General features: G+C 41.8%; 2 protein-coding genes across 4 annotated transcripts; one reads left to right on the forward strand and one right to left on the reverse strand.

The window, feature by feature from the left end:
• Nucleotides 1-1957: 1957 nt before the first annotated feature.
• On the reverse strand, nt 1958-3805 carry ankrd39 (ankyrin repeat domain 39). Of its 3 annotated transcripts, XR_005639512.1 has the most exons (5): nt 3318-3790; nt 3061-3164; nt 2750-2953; nt 2441-2647; nt 1958-2116 (listed from the first exon to the last, which is right to left on the reverse strand). XR_005639512.1 is itself a non-coding variant. In XM_039803643.1 (4 exons), the coding sequence occupies exons 1-4, from the start codon at nt 3409-3411 to the stop codon at nt 2501-2503; spliced, it is 474 nt and encodes a 157-aa protein (XP_039659577.1). In that variant the 5' UTR covers nt 3412-3805; the 3' UTR covers nt 1958-2500. The 3 variants fall into 3 exon arrangements, 2 of the variants coding, with proteins under 2 accessions (XP_039659577.1, XP_039659576.1); XM_039803643.1 differs by having other exon boundaries at nt 1958-2647; nt 2750-2878; nt 3318-3805; XM_039803642.1 differs by having other exon boundaries at nt 1958-2647.
• Nucleotides 3806-4258: 453 nt separating this feature from the next.
• kctd9a (potassium channel tetramerization domain containing 9a) lies at nt 4259-20751 on the forward strand. The gene is made up of 12 exons (XM_039803640.1): nt 4259-4443; nt 4759-4880; nt 4974-5017; nt 5135-5231; nt 7199-7257; nt 7362-7490; nt 8344-8411; nt 12265-12360; nt 12449-12598; nt 17480-17585; nt 17904-18037; nt 19443-20751. The coding sequence occupies exons 1-12, from the start codon at nt 4396-4398 to the stop codon at nt 19557-19559; spliced, it is 1170 nt and encodes a 389-aa protein (XP_039659574.1). The 5' UTR covers nt 4259-4395; the 3' UTR covers nt 19560-20751.

Below are 20751 nucleotides of genomic sequence, written 5' to 3' on the forward strand. Positions count from 1 at the left end.
ATTAGTGCATGTATAGGTACTGAGCATGTGTGTTTATTTCAGGCCTGTGTGTAATGTGTATTCTAACAACAGAGTGAAAACACTGTAATTTCCCCTTGCAGGATTAATAAAGTATAAAGTATAAATTATTATTATTATTATTACTTATTAAACAAAAATTTGCAGCCCGAGTTTCCAGGTTGTTGGACGGCTGTGTGGTTTGAAGTCATTGCTTTACCAAAAATACAAAGACCAACAACCATCAACATCTGCTCTCAGTGTAGAAACATGTGAATGACTTACACCAGAAGCAGTAGGTCCTAAATATTTGCTAAACCACTCGGAGACATAAAACTTACGCACAGTCGAAGCAGCTGAGACGTGTTGCAAGCAACAGCTCATGAGCAAAATATGTAGGCTGAGCATGAGCGCTCCTAAAGACCATATCAAATTTTCAAACATGTCATGACTCATGTTTAATGATACCAATTGGTCTAAATGACCTGGAATTATCAGCAGTCTATCTGTTGTTGTGTTTGATTGAAAACGGAATTAACACACATTACAGTGTTCAGAACAGTGGCGTCAATCCCTGTGTCTTACTATCAGCTGGGACGGTTACACGGATGCTTTGCTCTCTTTCTAACAGTTCCTCCAGTTTGGTTTTTCAACAGTATGCTGCGAGGATTGAATGAGGTCACTGTGTGTGTGAGCTGCCAGCTAATTCACATGCTGTAGTGAAAGAAAAGAAAAAACACATGCAGCTTTATAGACAATAGCTCCCCCTGCTGCCACACATGTAAAAAAAAAAAAAAATAGCCCAGCAAGGACCACATTACATACATTTGCCAGACAAAGTTTTTACAAATAACCCAACACAGGCGAAGATGTTCTCCTCCAGTTTTAATACAAACTGATTTGTTAAACAGGTCACGTGTTCGAAGAAAATACCAATTCATGCTGCATTGAGAGAAAACGCTGCACAAATTCATTTCAAGTTTTACACATATGAGGGTTGAAGTGCATTCATTTAGAAGAGAAGAGAGAAACTTCAGCACTCATAACAAGAATTTGTGCTTTTTAAACTAGACTGTTGTTCCTGTCACGCTGTCTGTCAGGTAACTTGTTCGCCTGCTCTGCTCTTGTATCCAATTAAGAAATTTGAGAAAGTCAGGCTAATTCCACAGTGAAATAATCCATATTAAAGATCATTGCACCTACACACCTTTAACGTCAAAGATTCAGCTGCATCAGATTGTGGGGTGGTTGTATTCCCTTGATTTTTGCCCACTGATCAATAACATTTGTCTATTTCCTTACCACTCAAACCTTACACTAAATACCTCAGATGGAACTTGCTCTTCATGTGAGAAACAGAATTAATATCTCCACCAAGAAGATTATATTTCGACTCGGTTTATCTGTTGGCTTGTTTGTTTGTCTCTTTGTCAGCCGGATTACGGGAAAAACGACTGGCCCGATTTTCATGACACTTGACAGGGCTGGTGGACAGGTGTAGCATGGGCCAAGTACTGAACCCATTCAATTTAGGAGCCCATCCAAATCATCACGGGGCAGATACACACATGTCGCTATGTTAACATGGCAATATTTGATATTTTTTATAGTTTCTATAGCTTAGGAGGTGTAATTACTACACAAGCAGTAGTCTTGCATTGACAGGCCTTCCTCCACGGCGCTGCGGAGGAGGATCTGGCTAGTCCACACAGGATTCTGGGATGGGAGAAAAACGTGCTCTGGTTTATTGGCATTTCTTTAAACCAATCACAATCGTCATGGGCGCCGCTAAGAGCCGGGCAGAGCCACGGTGCCTCTGCTAAATAGTCTCGGGAAGGAACTTGTTTTGGTGGAACATGTGTAAGTTCAAAGGTTGTTTTAGTCGTGCAACAGAAAACTCCGACTGGACAGGTAGTCTAGCTAGCTGTCTGGATTTACCCTGCAGAGATCTGAGGAGCAGTTAACCATAGTCCTCACAAATCCACCGGAGTTTCAACAGAAAGAAAGCGGAAGGTGACGGACATCCGGCGCAAAAGAGGGACAACCGGCGGAATTTCCGGGGGCACCGCAGCAATCCCGGAATTGGAACGTCATGGATATAGACTACACAAGCAGAAACCTAAAAAAGAAAAACAGGATAATGTTTATGGTATGAAGCTAGAAAATGCACACCCTAAAGAAGGCTGCTTTGTGCCGGTACGCGCGGGTTGCTGCCCAGCTCTACTCTTAATGTAAGATTTCGATATGGAATAGCCATCTAAATAAAGGCTTTTTATAAGAATTTTCACAAGAAGAATGCCTTGGATCCTTTTTTTTTTAGAAAATGAAATGTTGTGTCCGCCCAGTTTGGCTTGTTGTTGATGTTCAATGGAGGAAAAAAGTAGCCACATGTAATGTAGTGAATCCCAGTCAAGATCAGTGTTCTGACCTATGCAGACCTCACCTAGTATGTCTTGAGCTTATGTCATTTTGTCTGATCTCAGCATGCCCCAGATGCGGTGTGTCACCGAGGTGGTTTTAAGAGCTCCTGCAGGTCTCCCTGCGGTGCCAGCTGGAAGGGGAGCTGGAGCCTCTTGTTCACCTGGCTGCAGAGCGCTGCACAGTGCTCGACAAGCAGCTGACATACCTCTCCGTGTCCCTGTTCTGCAGCCTGCCCAAGCAGTTAACAGAGCAACACATACAGGCGCCGGTTAAAGTTAAATGATCATCAGACTGTCTCTCTGGAAATGCCTTTATTATGTTATTGCTGTACCTTATGTAAAGGAGATGCACCATCGTCATCACAGAGCATTGGATCTGCTCTGTGGTGCAGCAGAAGTCGAACCACTTCCAGGTGGCCGCGGTAAGCGGATCGATGGAGCGGCGTGGCACCGCCTGGTGTCTGGGGAGATGCACAAGCACCATTCTCGAGAAGAAACTTGCATACAGCATGATGACCACTGCGACTTGCATAGTGCTACGATAAAATACACCCCAAAAAAATGTATGCAGGAGTTTAGATACGAGATAGATAGATATGAGAATAGTGGACGATACATCCAAACATCTCCCAAGCAAACTCACCAGAGCTGTGTATCCAGCTGAGTCTCTCAGGTTAGGGTCTGTGCCCTTCTGGACCAGGGACCTGACCCTCTCCATGTCCCCATCCATTGCAGCAGACCAGACACCTGCATAGAGGAATGACACACAGCACTGCACTTTACTGACAGCTCAGTCAAGTCAGGAATGACAATAACTGTTAGCTAAGCCATTTAATGAAAATATATTTAGCATATTCTATATAACTCCATTAGAACCATGGTTTAACTCTGAATGCAAACCTCGTTCAAAATCCATTTCACTCAGCGTCTGGTAAACACTAGGAGAGGAGACTGGATGGGAGCAACACGAACACTGGTGTCTATCAGACGCCATTGTTTTAATTGACACTAATAGAATAAAAAATAGTTCCCTATTGATTCAAACCGCTGAACCCTAGTTTTTTTGTACGGGCATGCATTTACATTATGCCTTTTGACAGTTCCGTGTTTCTTCTTCTGTTCTATATGTGTAATGTTAGTCGACTTTTTGGTGCATTACCACCACCAACAGTCGAAGTTATAAAACACACAAGCCCACAAATAAAGTAAATTAATGTTTAAACCGAATTACCTAAACAATGTTATATTAGAATTCAGATACAGGTTAAAAAAAAAACCGCGAATGGCTATTATTTTTGTAAAACAAAACAAAAAAAAGGACGGCTACACGTTTGTCCAGGCCAGCCCATACAAAAAAAAGTGCCTACGAGTGAACGCTCCGACCAATTGCAGAGCTGCAGTCACAAGGACCCCTTCAAGTGCTCTCTGATTTGGTTTGTTGTCCCAGATTTGTTTTTTGGGGAAAACTTTTACTTACTGTCTATGGGAAAAACTTTGTTGCTGTGGCGGAATTATGATTATGAAAATCAAACTGTTACATTGGTGCAACGGATCATTTGATTTATTAATATATCACCAAAAACCTACTCATCACTTTTGTTATTAATGGATTATATGCCTCATCTTTTCCGTTCCCTTTAATGTCCTATATTGCTATTAGGACAATGTATGTATGTGATACGCTGACAATAAATAATAATTGAGACTGTAATAGCAAATGCGGCCGAGATACAAAACGTTTAAGCCATAACGTTACCTAAGCATGGGGTAAACCCGCTGTTGTAAAACCCCCCAAAAGAAGAAGCATGGGGTAATATTGTACTTGCCGCGGTTTCCGATAGCTCTTGAAGGCATCTTTTGTCTCGTGTTGTTGTCTGATGCAGCTAGCTAGCCAGCTTGAATCTGCAAGCGTTAGCTGGCAAACGCCACATTTTTGTGGAAATTGTAATAAAGCACTTATAACCAAAGCGACTAAAGAATGAGAAGAGTTACCCTCTTTGTTAACGGGACATCTAAAAATGGCAAGGTTAGTAATAACTCTGTAGGACTGTTTAGTTAAGGACGTGGGCCGCAGAATGACTGGCTTTTTCCACTGTAACGTTACTGTGTTTTATTATAGTTTAGCTAAGTAATGTATGCTAATCTTACACTGTACCTACTACATATCAGCAACATATGAAGTCAAAGTCTTTATGATATTCTTTCCAAATTTACGATACATGTAACTGTTAGCACAACCTAAAACTGCGACTCGTTAATCTTGTATTAGGCAGGAGTGACCCATTTTTATTTAAGACTTTAATCCCTAATACTTTACTGATTTTTAAACACTTGTTTTTAGGTTGTAGCAGTATACGGGACCTTGTCTGACTTACTATCCGTAGCAAGCAATAAATTAGGAATCAAAGCTGCCTCTTTATACAATGGAAAGGGTGGTCTCATAGATGACATTGCCCTTATAAGGTAAGCGCACATGCAGGATTATAATAAATATATGCATCTGAGCGCATTATGAGCATGCCAACTTAATCTGTGACTTGTCTGTGTTTCTAACAGAGATGACGACGTGTTGTATGTGTCAGAAGGAGAACCATTCATTGGTGAGTGCTGTCTGACATGTCTGCTGCAGGCAGAAGGCTCATCGCTGTCAACTTGTGTGACGATTATGCCACTCTTCTTCACACTCTTCTTCTTCTTCTTTTTTTTTTATATCACAGACCCTCAAAATGAAGCCAAGGTTGCATCCAGTCAGCATGGAGCACACACTGATTGGCTGACCCTTAATATAGGTGGTCGTCCCTTCACCACCACCAGGTATCTGTTAGGGGTGGGAATCACCAGAGGCCTCACGATACAATATCATCACGATACTTATGTCACGATACGATATTATTGCGATTTTAAACATATTGCAATATTTTGCCATATATTGCAATTCATTACCTTTTTTCCAACTTCAAATTTTTCCACAATTTCAAAATATTACACTTTGTCAACATCTGTTTTATCTAAAAAGATACATTTCTCTGTTTGTTCATTTCTCTTCAATTGTATTGCTGCAAAATGGGATTGTCAAGCAGACAAACTGACCAACACATATATAATAAAAGATCCATACTTGGCGTCTGTGTATCAATACAGTATTGCCACGGAAAATATTGCGATACTATGCTGTATCGATTTTTTCCCCCACCCCTAGTATCTGTGTTCTTAATGCTGTTTTTACTAGTAATAAACACATTGTTGCGACTGTAAGCAGTCCAACAAAGTGCTTCTGCGAGGGACTATACACGGAGAGATGCATTAACACACTGTGACGCGCTCCAGATTGTATTGCAGTGATTTATTCCTCTTCTTCCACACGTAAAATACATCTAGCACTGCAGTTACCAAATGGAAAGTTACCTTGTGAGTAGAAATAAGTGCGTTAGTGCGGCGGTCAACAGAAAGTGTTCGCTCGCAGGCCCACCCCCTCTCTCTCTCAAAGCCCAAAAAACCCAGGTGAAGCAAACAAATATGTTATCACTTCTGCTCAAATCGCGATGAAAACACCCACCACCTACAATATAAGTGCACAATATAATGATCAATAAATAATCTAAATGAGACCATAAACAACATACAATATGTGGATCCTACACATATTATGAAAGACCTGTGATTGCTATACCACACTGTATATTTAGTTTAGTTTTCCTCTGTTACGGTTACATTTCCTCTACAATATATATATATATATATATATATATATATATATATATATATATATATATATATTTTATCGTCATCGTGGTATCAACTGGCACAGTAAACACATTGCGGCAGGCTGCGACTAGGGGTATAAAGCTGCTTACACACATAGCCGACGGCCAACCGTTGACAGAAAAGCCAGTCGAAATGATCAGTCTCCCTGTGTTGGTCCAAAAAGTGCCACAGAACAGACCAAAAAGACTAGACGAGAGGAGACGTATTACATCTCTATAACAGCAGGCGGCGCTAATCTGTAATGTTGCCCAGGAAATGAAAACCGGCAGCTGATTGGACGAACGCGTCACATGGGTTTGTTTTCTCCTGAAATTCAAAGCCAGACTGTCATGGCGGCCGTTCAGAATACAATCTCATATTGTACTAAAATAGTTCACTAAAACATGTTTCTGAAAACATTTTAAGAGAGAAATAGGCCGTGCAGTTGCTGAATCTGTTAGGCATTTGACCTTGAGTGGTTAAGGTTAGGATAGCTGATTGGTCAGGGGATAGGACCTGTACAAATGGGGTTACGTTACCTTGCGTAAGCATGGACGCCTGGCCAATAAATGCTATTGAAGGGCGGGTCTTGGCGTGGCCATAGTGGGATTCGTTCGGTTTGTAATGCGTACCTAATTGAAAGCCTCGTACCGAACGGTACAATGCGAATGTGTGTATCGTTACACGCCTAGCTGCAACATACCGCGAAAGACACTCAGATAGCTGAAAGAAAATATCAGTAGAAAACTGCACTTTATAGTTAGCCTGACAAGCCTTTTGTTTTCAATGTTAAGTTCGTTTAATAAAAGAATGTTGGAAAGGATTTCGTTTGATTTGATTTAAATTCAACAAGCAATTTGTTGTTGCAGAATACGGAAAGCAGCAGAAACACAGAACTGAGTACACGTCAAGTAATATTGTTATTGTGATATTCAACAACGTTATCAAGTATCGCATATTTTCCTCATATCGTGCAGCCCTAGTTACATTTCCACTCTTTGCCTTTTTTTGCTAAATGTGTCCGTTTTTGTGTTCAGGAGCACCCTGGTCAGCAAGGAGCCAGAGAGTATGCTTGCTCACATGTTTCGAGAGAAAGGTAAGTTACGGCTACAGAGCCGACTAGCCAATCAGTAATCATTTTTGTTTCGTGTGAGGCATCTTTTTCCAATGTGCTTTGTCAACCTCTGTGTTTGCTGACAGATGTGTGGGGGAACAAGCAGGACGAGCACGGGGCTTACCTTATCGACCGCAGCCCGGAATACTTTGAGCCTATTCTCAACTACCTGAGACACGGTCAGCTCATTATCAATGAAGGCATAAATATACGAGGTGAGCTTTCAGACGAACCCTAAGGCCGGTTACACACTGCATGCATCGCATGAGCGTGGCGTTTCTGTTGCATCTCAGCTGCTTGGCGGCTGCGTGCATTTTTCTGTGTCCTACACACCAGAAGCGTGTCTGACGCGGCGCTGCTCCTGCTGCTAGGTACAGGGAGGGCTGATCTCGGGACATAGCGCCGACAGATTCAAACTCTGAAAAATGGGTAAGTGGGCTGTCTGTTTATAACAACTTTGTATAGCTGTAAAGAGCCTACCTATCTGATGTTGGACCGTCACTCAGAACACACACTACGTTGTTATTGTAGCCTATCCTACCATTTGTATATAGCCTACTGATTTGATTAAAGCAAGACAATGTCGGCAGTATTGACCTCAAAATATGTTAATGTTAATATGTTACATTACATATATACAATATTTCGTTCTGTATGACAGGTGCAATATTTGAAAATATTTTCTCTGACATTTTTTATTACATTTATATCTACATTGATGTCAAAACCTCGAGACTTCAAACATCAAGATGTCATTTATTAATATGCATTTGTGTCTAAATGACATATAAACATATTTTCCTATTCTATTTTGCCTGGAAACGCTTCCAATACGCTCACGTCTCGCGTGAAAAATAGGCGTCGGTTCTATTTCTAGCAGGCAGCCGCACTTGAGACGCACGTGTGTAAGCTCTAACCTGTTAACATAGGAGCCGAAATAACGGACACGCCACGCGGCTGACACGCTCGCGCAACGCATCCAGTGTGTAACCGGCCTAAATGATGGAGTTCAGCTGAATCACTCTGAGGGGTGTCATTAAATAACAGTTTGTTTGAAATGTTTTCCAGGTGTCCTCGAGGAGGCTCGCTTCTTTGGAATTGAGCAGCTCGCTGAACAGCTGGAAGCAGCAATCAAGGTAATATAATACTGTAATTGTTGGGGCGTTGGAAATTATAGAGTGCGGTCTAGATCTACTCTATCTGTAAAGTGTCTCGAGATAACTCCTGTTATGATTTGATACTATAAATAAAATTGAATTGAATTAATATGGAGTGTGGAAGGTAAATGGTTTAATTCAGAAAAGTAACCATTCCTTTAAATGCATTGTGACCAGTGGTGGAAGAAGTATTTAGATTCAGATTCACAGTACATATTCTTCACTGTCTGTTGCAATTCGCCTACGTATGCTAACTCATAAGAAAAAAAAACACACATTCAAGTCGAGTGACGACGCTAGGAAGACCGTCGCAGTGCTTGCGTACCCCTCCTACCAGTTCCGATGGCCACTTGGCCAGTGCGAATGCAAATGGAAAAAACGGTTTTGGGGGAGAGCAGTTAGTAGAACTGTTTAGAAGTGGACTGTTCCTATAACTACGTTCCCAGTTTTCCTTCAGTTGTGATTGAACTGTATTTTTTGAGTTACTATATAGGCCAACTTTGACCTTGACATATAGGCTAAGCATTCTGTAGCAAATAACAATAAACCCACTATTAATTACATTATCCTAATGCAGTGTAACTACTTCAGCATGTAAATAATGCACCTAAAATACAAACGTGAGCAATCACTATTATATCGAATCAACAGCCACGTGTAATTTAGCTAGCAGGTGAAGAACACAAACAACAAAAATCACCAGTTAATTTAAATTTGCAAAACCAGGCTTAAATGAACTGACAACATAAGTTATACGACTTACAGTTCTCAAGGACGTACACACACACACACACACACACACACACACACACACACACACACACACACACACACACACACACACGCCATCTCAACTGGCTTATCATCCGGACAGCGTCTCTTTTTCCTTTCTCCCTTTTTCTGCCGAGTGACGCGCGTGCCTGCTCGCGGTGTGAAGCGCGTGTCCGCGCTGTTCTCCGACATGCACTCTAACAATGCAGCCCTATTTCTGATACCATGGGGGGCAGAAATGTTGCCGTGGGGGGGCCGCCACGGTCAAATCAACATAGAGGAAACACTGGTTCCTGTAACTACTTGGTCGGAAAGAGGCTGTAATCCCTCCACCTAGTCCTGGGTCTTCCCCGAGGCCTCCTCCCAGCTGGACGTACCTGGAACACCTCCCTAGGGAGGCGCCCAGGGGGCATCCTTACCAGATGCCCAAACCACCTCAACTGGCTACTAATACCACACTGTAAAAATACTCTGTTACAAGTAAAAGTTCTGCATTGAAAATGTTACTTAAAAGTATGTATCATCAGGAAAATGTACTTAAAGTATTCAAAGTAAAAGTACTCAATGCAGAAAAAATCCAGTCAAATTTTAGAAACCGGAAACAATCCAAACAGTTCTGTCACTCAACTAAGTATTTAACCGGCTTATCAATTCAGCTGCACTTGTATATTGTTGGGTACTTTGACTTATAATAAAACATCGTATTTTATAAATTACATGTGTTAGGTGTGCAACAATCTTCGTTTGTAAAGTAACTATAGCTGTCAGATTAATGTGGTGGAGTAAAAAGTACAGTATTTCTCTCTGAAATGTAGCGGAGTAGAAGTAGAGAGTGGCATGAAAAGAAAAGACTCAAGTACCTCAAATTTGTACTTAAGTACAGAACTTGAGTAAATATACTTAGCCTGTGTCTCATTCCACATACTTCTGTCAGTACACTGCTAATGTGCACTGACCACTTACTGCCGTGGTGCCCACTTTCGTTAGTATTGTCCCAAAAGGAACACTTGTGTTAAAACACTTACCAGAAATGACGAACGCGACAAATGCAACACATGTGAACACGACTTTCCAGCCCGCCAAAAATACTGGCTTTCCTGTATGCAAATGAGTAGAGGTCTCAAAATCGGACAAAAATCTTTTAAAGGTCCCATGACATGGTGCTCTTTGGATGCTTTTATATAGGCCTCAGTGGTCCCCTAATACTGTATCTGAAGTCTCTTTTATATAGACCTCAGTGGTCCCCTAATACTGTATCTGAAGTCTCTTTTATATAGACCTCAGTGGTCCCCTAATACTGTATCTGAAGTCTCTTTTATATAGGCCTCAGTGGTCCCCTAATACTGTATCTGAAGTCTCTTTTATATAGGCCTCAGTGGTCCCCTAATACTGTATCTGAAGTCTCTTTTATATAGACCTTAGTGGTCCCCTAATACTGTATCTGAAGTCTCTTTTATATAGACCTCAGTGGTCCCCTAATACTGTATCTGAAGTCTCTTTTATATAGGCCTTAGTGGTCCCCTAATACTGTATCTGAAGTATCTTTTATATAGGCCTTAGTGGTCCCCTAATACTATATCTGAAGTATCTTTTATATAGGCCTCAGTGGTCCCCTAATACTGTATCTGAAGTCTCTTTTATATAGGCCTCAGTGGTCCCCTAATACTGTATCTGAAGTCTCTTTTATATAGACCTTAGTGGTCCCCTAATACTGTATCTGAAGTCTCTTTTATATAGACCTCAGTGGTCCCCTAATACTGTATCTGAAGTCTCTTTTATATAGACCTTAGTGGTCCCCTAATACTGTATCTGAAGTCTCTTTTATATAGACCTTAGTGGTCCCCTAATACTGTATCTGAAGTATCTTTTATATAGGCCTTAGTGGTCCCCTAATACTGTATCTGAAGTCTCTTTTATATAGGCCTCAGTGGTCCCCTAATACTGTATCTGAAGTCTCTTTTATATAGGCCTTAGTGGTCCCCTAATACTGTATCTGAAGTATCTTTTATATAGGCCTCAGTGGTCCCCTAATACTGTATCTGAAGTCTCTTTTATATAGGCCTCAGTGGTCCCCTAATACTGTATCTGAAGTCTCTTTTATATAGGCCTTAGTGGTCCCCTAATACTGTATCTGAAGTCTCTTTTATATAGGCCTTAGTGGTCCCCTAATACTGTATCTGAAGTCTCTTTTATATAGGCCTTAGTGGTCCCCTAATACTGTATCTGAAGTCTCTTTCCCGAAATTCAGCCTTGGTGCAGAATTACAGCCACTAGAGCCAGTCCCACAATGAGCTTTCTTTAGGATGTGCCATTTCTGTGTCTGTAGCTATTGAGGAGGAGAGAGGGGGGGCAAGGTGGAGGTGGGGGTGTGGCCTTGACCAACTGCCACTTTGCTCGTTTGAAAGCCATGATGTCTCTCTCTCATGGGTGGGCCAAATTCTCTGGGCGGGCAAAGCAGAGAAAGGGGAGGTAACCTTGCTCCTTATGACCTCATAAGGAGAAGATTCCAGATCGGCCCATCTGAGCTTTCATTTTCTCAAAGGCAGGCTGGGGGAACGCATATTAATGTTAAAAAAACCTCCATAAAGTGAAATTTTCATTCCATGGGACCTTTAAACTGACCTTTGTCGATCAAAAAAACAGACAGATTCAGCAACTGCACGGCCTATTTCTCGCTTAAAATGTTTTCAGAAACACGTTTCGGTGAACTATCTTCGTAAAATACGAGATCGTATTCCAAACGAGCCGCCATTATGGTTGGTTTTGAAATTCAGGAGCAGCTAGACCCATGTGACGCGTTCGTCCAACCAGCTGCCGGTCAACGTCCCTGGTCCCTCCCCTTCCGCTTTGTAGTCAAGATGGCGCCCGTTTATTGCAAGTAGGGTCCGTCGTTCCACACTGAACCTTTTGACCATTTTTAGGGGGTCATCCGGGTACTTTCAGTGCACTGACTTTTTGCGTTATCAACACTATATACTTAAGTGTGCAAGTAGGCGGTTTGAGACACAGCCTTAGTTTGATTCCACCACTGATTGTGACACACCACTTCCTTTCCAAACAGAACACGCAGCCACCTGAGGACCACTCTCCCATTTCCCGCAAAGAGTTTGTTCGTTTCCTCCTGGCAACGCCCACCAAGTCAGAGCTCCGCTGTCAGGTACGGCTGAATGAAAATGTTTTCGTTCACGCCACCATTTCACCATGTTCAAGTTCATATTTCACACCATTACTCTCACTGTTTTTAGGGTCTTAATTTTAGTGGCGCCGATCTGTCCCGACTTGATTTGCGCTATATCAATTTCAAAATGGCTAACCTCAGCCGCTGCAATCTGACCCACGCCAACCTGTGCTGTTCCAATCTGGAGCGGGCTGACCTGTCTGGAGCCAACCTGGATGTAAGTCTGAAAACCCTTTTCTTGTCAGCACTAAATAATCCATGTGCACATGCTCAACTGTGGGAAAGCGAACAGTTTTTTGTGATATTTTTGATTGTTGGCTTTCCTGCAGGTAAACAAAAGGACTTTTTTTTTTTGACCACTTCACACCTGCTGTCCCCTCCGTTGTGTGGAGGAAGGGCCCTTCTGTTCTTAACCATGTTTTATATCTTCATGCCTCGCGTCCACACTACTTCAGCGTTTCCGTGCTAACATTTGGAAACACTGCTGCCTAGGGTTGGGCATCGTTTAGATTTTAACGATTCTGATTCCAATTCCGATTCTTCCTTTCGATTCCGGTTCTTATCGATTCTCGATTCCGATTCTTTGAGTGGTGGAGTTGAAACGGGTCACGTGCTTATTTCACAAATAAGAGGAAAGTTTTATTTTGATTCAAAGGTGGGTTGCAGTTTGACGGGGCTTTTTCAAGGTAAAATAAAGCCATGCTAGAGCGCCGCTTACTGTCCGTGGCTGCAACAAAACAAGCGCCTGGTCGCTAGGGAAACCAAAACTTGCGCATGTTAAATTTGGAAGCCATGATCAGATTTGAAACCATATCCTCCAAATGATTCCAAACAATTCCAATAAAGAATAAGAAAAAAAGAAAATTACGATTCCGATGGAATTGTAATTTTTTAAACGATTCCAAGTAGGAATCGGTTCTCGATGCCCGACCCTACTGCTGCCCCCTGTTGTGGTTTGAAAAACCCCCGGGGTTGCGTTGTAGTCCGGACGGGTGCAAACGGAGACCTTTGGAAACGACGATGCACGTAGGCCTGTCGCGATAGTCAATAAATCGAGTTATCGCACGATAAAAAAAAATGAGCTCGATAATTTTTCCGCCCGCGATAATTTCCATTTGCGTGCTTGTTTGTTTTCCTCGTCTCTCTCTACCAAAGAGACTGGAGGACCACTCTCGGTTCCTTAGCGTAACGAGGAGTGAACCCTCTCGTCAGTCGCATGGTCTTTGTGGGGGCGGGACTGCGGACAGAGAGACAGAGACAGACAAACGCTAGTTGAGAGTTGGAGCAGGGTTTCCGCAGCACTTTGCAGTTAAGGCGCCGTCAAAAGAAAGTAGGCCTATATGAGCGATATCACCCGTGTTATTGGCGTCGTTTCTCCCTTTCAATCCAAAACCACACAGCTGACAACCTGCAGGTGGAGACTGTGGGCTCGGACATACACGCGCGCGTTGGACTCCGTCTGCGTCAAGCGGTTTCAGGAAAGTGGCTCCATGTGTCCGACAATGCACAGAACATTAACGGTACAAGCCTACAGCTGTCCGCGGACACGGAGTGTGGAAAGTATGTCAGAGTTGCACCTGTGTGTGTGTGTGTGTGTGTGTGTGTGTGTGTGTGTGTGTGTGTGTGTGTGTGTGTGTTTCCGCCCCACGAAGCTCCGACCTGAAGAGGAGCAGAAGCTGCACCCGTCGCCCCAAAATGAAGACTGAAAAACAGAACTATTTTGGTACATTTACTCGCCATGTGGCAGATAGCCATACAGATAGATTTAATTTATTAATGATATATTATTTAAATTTAATATTTAGAGTTAAATAATTGTAAAATGTAGTACAGAGTCTCTAGTCTGAGAACTTACGTGTCACAAACGGCAATTCCACAACTGTACATCAGCGTGAAAGATGACATACTAAAGGAGATCAAAGACATATTCTGGATATTTAAAATGTCTTCCAGTTCCAGTGTTAAATATTATTTAGAAATAAAAGTGTATTGATCTTTGAAAAGGTGTACCTGTATTATTATGCCATTATCATTATATTAGATGCAAATGGTCTCTCGATGACAATATTATCGTTTATCGCAATAATTTCTGGGACAATTTATCGTCCAGCAAAATTTGTTATCGTGACAGGCCTAGATGCACGTCAAGCCTGGTACAGACGGCAGGATAATTAGGCCGATTTTAGCCCCGATTCACTCCTCCCGACAATCTTAAGGATGCTCCGATTATCGTTAAATAATCTGATCAGATATTCCTGCCGTGTGTGGTGTGTTAAGACTGCTCTCGTCTGCTCGGAAGGACATCGGGACCGCTCCGATCTCAAATCGGGGATTTATTTGGCCCGATTTCTCCTCATGTTTGGTGTCCCCCGGGGACAAACGAGCACGCAGCCTGTGTAAAATAAATAAAGTTGATAACTACATCCACAACTGCAGTCCACCAGAGTACATGGAAACGAATATATGAACGAATCGGTTCGTGTGTGATGTGTTGATTTTGCCGTGTGCTGCGCACCACACACTGTACGACCAAAACTGTTAGACCTGTGATTTTTCACCGTGTGTGGGGTCTCTCAGGATTGGAAAATCGGCCGACAATTTTAAAATCGTCCCGTGTGAACCAGGCTTCAGTCAGTCTTACTCCGGATTTCCACTGAATGCAGAACGTCTGCGGACCGGCCCCGCTGCGTGTCTGCTGCGTGCTCCGCCGTCCGTCAATACCCACCGGGTCCAGATTTGTTGCGGCACGGCTGCGGCCATAACTGACAGCTGTAGTCACGAGGACCCACGAGATCTCGTGAATTCACGTAGAATAGAACCACAAAACCACCACCAGTTAGTTTCCATCCAGAGGAGTAGAGGGGAAACAGCTGTGTGCTGTGTTCTCAAGGTGTAGTTCAGGGAAATATGATCCGCCGTGAGCACGCTGGATTTTATTTTGAAAATTAACCGGATGTTTTATTTTGCTTCTGTGCTCGACTTCCTGTCGCGCACTATCTGCCGTGTGCTGAAGTGCTGCGGAGCTCTCCGGCGTCTGGCAAAAATAGAAGCTCTGCGTATCTGCTCCGGAGGGCTGCGGACCGCCGGAGCTGGGACGCAGTCGGAACGCAGCCGTTCTGCAGTCAGTGGAAATACACCCACGGACTTTAATGGAAACCTGATGACTCCGTTCCGTTGCGGATCCACAGCCGTTACGCAGCCGGTGGAAATTGGGGGTTATCGGTTAGGTAGGCTTAAATTTCGCCATTGTTGTTCTTTCTCCGAAACCATTTTCTGTCATTTTAAACTTGTACATTAGGGCTGCACGATATGAGGAAAATATCTAATTGCGATTATTTTTGACTTATATTGTGATTGCGATATGATTGATGAGTGATCATTTTTATATCATTATTCTCATTGAAAATGAATAGAAATTTTAAGAAATGATTATAGTGTGATTTTTGAGTATCTGTACCAAACCAAGGTTTTTTTCTTTAGTCTGTAGAATTAGATTTGTAGGCCGGGACGTCTCTACAGCACCACAATACTTCACGGAGAATGGTTTGACACATATTTTGCCTTTAACCCCCCTGTTGTCCTCAGGGTCAAATTTGACCCATTTTCATAATGTTTCTACAGGTCTTTCAGAGATTTGGGTTTCTTTTAACCAAATTGTCCCGAAAATTACATGGATGGTTCCCTACAGCGCTCTTCACAAGTAAAATAAATGATCAGTTCACTACTTTCATTGAATTTGGGTGTTTTATTCAATTTTATAGCATTTGAAAAAAAGAATTGAGAAAAGAACGTCAAACGATGAAAATGAAATGTCAAAAAAAAAAAAAAAAATCAGAAAAGGGGTCATAAAAAATGGAATACATGTCAAAAAGTCGAAAAGTAACAAAAACATCGGGCAAAAGATAAAGTGTTGAGAAAGACGACCAAAACGTTGACATTTTTTTTGACCCAGAAAAACAAAAAGTTGCATGGCCGATGTGAAGAGACAACACAAGGGTTAACAAATATTGTGCCCCCGTGGGGTCTAAAAGAGTCTAAAATTTCTAAATCTAAATTCTAGGCCTTAAAATGTCTTGAATTCGCTCAAAGTATTGTACTCTTGGTCTTAAATAATTTTCAACAGGTCTTAATTTTCCTACACCAATGTAACTCTACCTCTACTGCTCATTATAATGAACTGATGTTCCTGCAGCGCTTTGGAATGTTTGTTTTTTATTTTGTGGTGTTCTTTCTGTTGCTAGTCCAAATATAATTTGCTGTATTACGACTAGGGTTGGGCATCGTTTGGATTTTAACGATTCTGATTCCAATTCCGATTCTTCCTTTCGATTCCGGTTCTTATCGATTCTCAATTCCGATTCTTTGAGTGGTGGAGTTGAAACGGGTTAGATGCTTATTTCACAAATAAGAGGAAAGTTTTATTTTGATTCATAGGTGGGTTGCAGTTTTACAGCTTTTACAATGCAAAATAAAGCCACACTAGAGCTCCGCTTACTGTGCTGCACGGCTGCAACACAACAAGCGCCTGGCTGCTACGGAAACCAAAACTTGCGCATATTATATTTGGAACCTATGATCAGATTTGAAACCACATCCTCCAAACGACTCCAAACGATTGCAATAAAGAAACGATTCCGATGGAATCGTAATTTTTGAAACGATTCCGATTAGGAATCGATTCTCGATGCCCAACCCTAATTACGACTACAAATGAGATCAACATGCAACTTCTATTGCAGCCATTCTTGACACCAGTCCTATAATGCTAATGAGGAAATCTGGGAATTGTTGCTTAGTTTTTTTTGATGTCTTCATATAGGTCTTAAATTGAATTCACAATGGTCTAAAAAAGGTCTTAAAAAGTCTTAAAATGTGACTTGGTGAAACCTGCAGAAACCCTGTGTGTGGACCGAGATCGTTTGTGTCTCAAAACGCCGCTTAAAAATGAAAACGTAGCGTAGATGTAGCCTCAAATTCACCTTGAGAACAATATGCAGACTCTACAAGGTTACTCTACATACATTTCTTGTGGTGCGTAGCCCAATATGAACGTACAAGAAGATTATGAATGCGTTTTGATCTTTGTTGTCTTTTGAAGGGTGCCAACTTACAAGGGGTGAAGATGCTCTGTTCCAATGCAGAGGGAGCTTCTCTCAGAGGATGCAATTTTGAAGATCCATCTGGACTGAAGGCCAACCTGGAAGGTAATCCATCACAGCTCCTAGTCACAGTAGAGAGAGAGTACAGATAGAGTAGGTCTAGACCACACTCTATAATTTACAAAGACCCAACAATTCCAGGAATTCCCACAAGAGTAATAAGCATTTAGTGCGACAGGGGCGAGGAAAAACTCCCTTTTAGGGAGAAACCTTGGCTGGTGAGGAAAACTCCCTTTTAGGGAGAAACCTGGGACAGACCCAGGCTCTTGGTAGGCAGTGTCTGACAGTGCCGGTTGGGGGGTTGCCGGTTCACACGTATAGTCATGTTTTAACCAAATGTTGTTTTGTTTTTTTTTAAATCAGGTGCTAACCTGAAAGGAGTTGACATGGAAGGAAGCCAAATGACCGGCATCAACCTGCGTGTGGCCACTCTGAAAAATGCTAAGCTGAAGAACTGTAACCTGCGGGGAGCCACTTTAGCAGGGACGGATCTCGAGGTGAGCCATCACACGGGCTTATCTCTGAAAACACTCAGCTGTTGAGTCAGCTGGCAATCTTATTTCCAGAAACTGTCAGGGCCAACAAGGATGAAACAGACAAACGTTCCTGTAAATAAAAAATAAAAAAGCAGTTAATACAATGGGTACAATGAATTCAATCTTTTTCTTTTCTTTTTTTTTTTTATCTTTATTGAAATTGAATGGTTCATCTGCCTTAGGTTGTTTATGTTTTTGCAAGTAATTCAAAGTGTTCCTAACTGGAGATTTTAATTTGTTTTTGCCAGACTATGAGATTAGGAGGTTTTGGGGTGGATTTTGCCTTGTGTTCAAAGTAGAGGACTAGAACCTGATGTGTGCATGTGATAATCTATATATATATATCAAATCATGTCACTGATTCTTTTTCCTGCAGGATAACTTGACCTTTTGACCATACATGTTGAGGGTTTTACACAAGCCTTTGGAAGCGACCTAAAAGAAACAGGGCTAAACCATAGCACAAGAGCTAACATGATTAGTGATGAAAAAAAAGTAATCCGCAACAATTTTGATTTATGTCACTTTTTTTTTTTTGCAAAAGTGCCAAAAAGTTAGCATGACAAGCCAGATCCACATCAAGATGTTGGGTCTGGGAACTCACCATTGGCAGGGCTAAACGGTTGTCTTTTTCCCTCTGCACGCAATAGGATAGCGCTACAACCAACCAGAGCAACGCTAGTTGATAGATTAAACTTTTGCTGTATCCGGTCGGCAAAACTCCGAACACACTTCCTTTTTTAAGAATGACTTCAGAGCCGTTCTTTGTTCTTTTCTCAAAGAAAAGCTGAACTCCAAGTCTTCCAGAAGACCGCTGCAGCCATAAGCCCGCCCACCGACTCTATACACGATGTGATTGGCCTGACTAGAGTTTGTTTTTTCCAGCTCGCAAGCCAACGGAGAGTGCCTAGATCCCCCCCCTCCCCCGGCTGCAAATTAAATTTGCTGCCGCTAGGGTGTGTCTAGATTTCTAGGCTACCAAAAAGTTATTAGTTTTCTTACTCTCTCATGACTGACATGAAGTGATTATGTTTGGGTCTAGGACTGTTGGTTGGACAAAACAAGCAATATGTCAATTGACGCTTTAGGAAATTGTTCACTATCTTCAGGAAGTTCATTTGTATTGTATCCTATAATGATTCATCGAAACCATTACAGAGAGATTTATTGATAATGACAACAATCGTCACCAAATGTGTGCATATTTTCCAACCTGCTCCTGTAAAACATTTATAATGTATCACTTTTTTCTCTCTCTCTTTTTTTTTTTTTTTTTCACTCTCTCTCTCCAGTTACATTGCAGGCTTTTCACCCGACACATTTAACCCTCCTGTTTCACTGTTTTGTCTCTGCCGCATTTTTGCAGAACTGTGACCTGTCCGGCTGCGATCTACAAGAAGCCAACCTGAGAGGCTCCAATGTCAAGGGAGCCATTTTTGAAGAGATGCTGACCCCTCTGCACATGTCACAGAGTGTCAGATAACTGGACACACACATCAGTCTCCAGTGTGGGGCCACAGCTGGCTTCTTTATGGCTCTTTCCCCTCCAGTATATCCCCCTACTTTCAATCTCTCTCTGCCTGTCTAGCAGTACAGGCAGTTGTATGCACATCCCTGGCATTCCACCTATATTGTGTTAGCTTTAAATATCTTGCACTAGAATTTATTCAGGGTTGTCTATGTATGTTTGGACCGTAGGGTGTTTTTAAATGTTCAGCTGCATATATCACCAAAACAGGAATAATGTTCCTGGTGTATGTAGATGTGTCTGGATGCAATCCATTGACTATACTCGTATAACGTTCTACATAATTTATATTCACTTTGTTTTACTTGACATGTTAATGGGAGTCAAAATCCAATTATGACCTGTGTGCAGTCAAGTTCAGAGCACTGAGCTGCACTGGATGCTGCTGTAGCAGAAGTAGGTGTCCCTTACCAATAACTGTGTCGTTTATATATTCCTCTTGAAGTATGTAACTTTAATTTTTGCTGGATTCAACATATTATAAAGGAAGCAATGCAAGCCAAAGCCATAATGATAGCACAGTCTAAAAGGCTAAAAGTGCTGTTTGTGCACAGTCAAACTATGCGACAGGCTAGTTTTAAACACAGCTTGGGTATGCAATACGTCATTTACAGCTGTGAGGTTTCTCTTTTCTTACTTTTAAATATTGTGTTCTTTTTTTTTTTTTTTTTCGCTCCGTGAATCTACCTCTTTTTTTAAATCCGGTGTGCGAGTGATCCACAATTGCATGAATTTGACTGTGGCACTGCTTATTGCAATGTTTATGTATGACATTCATTATTCTTCAGTTTCCCATTCAGAGAAAAGCCGGTGTGCTTTAACAGAAAGCCATTCTCACGTGTTAATGTTGTCAAAGTGGGTTCGCCTGGAAACATGCTCCATGTATCGATGTATATCACTTAATCATGCTTTGAAACTTATTTGCACAAGTATATGTTAACTTGTACCATGTTATACATTTTTTTCACCAAAAAAAAGAGATGTTTTTGGTGCTTGTAATCTAATGTAAATCAAATCCAATGTTTCCCATACTTCCAAAAAAAAACGAGCATTATTATTAGAGCTGGGCGATATGGAGAAAATCAGATATCACGATATTTTTGACCAAATACGTAGATATCGATATTGCAACGATATTGTATGGTAG

Source organism: Perca fluviatilis, chromosome 6, assembly GCF_010015445.1.
Source record: "Perca fluviatilis chromosome 6, GENO_Pfluv_1.0, whole genome shotgun sequence".
In the NCBI taxonomy this organism is placed as follows: Eukaryota; Metazoa; Chordata; class Actinopteri; order Perciformes; family Percidae; genus Perca; species Perca fluviatilis.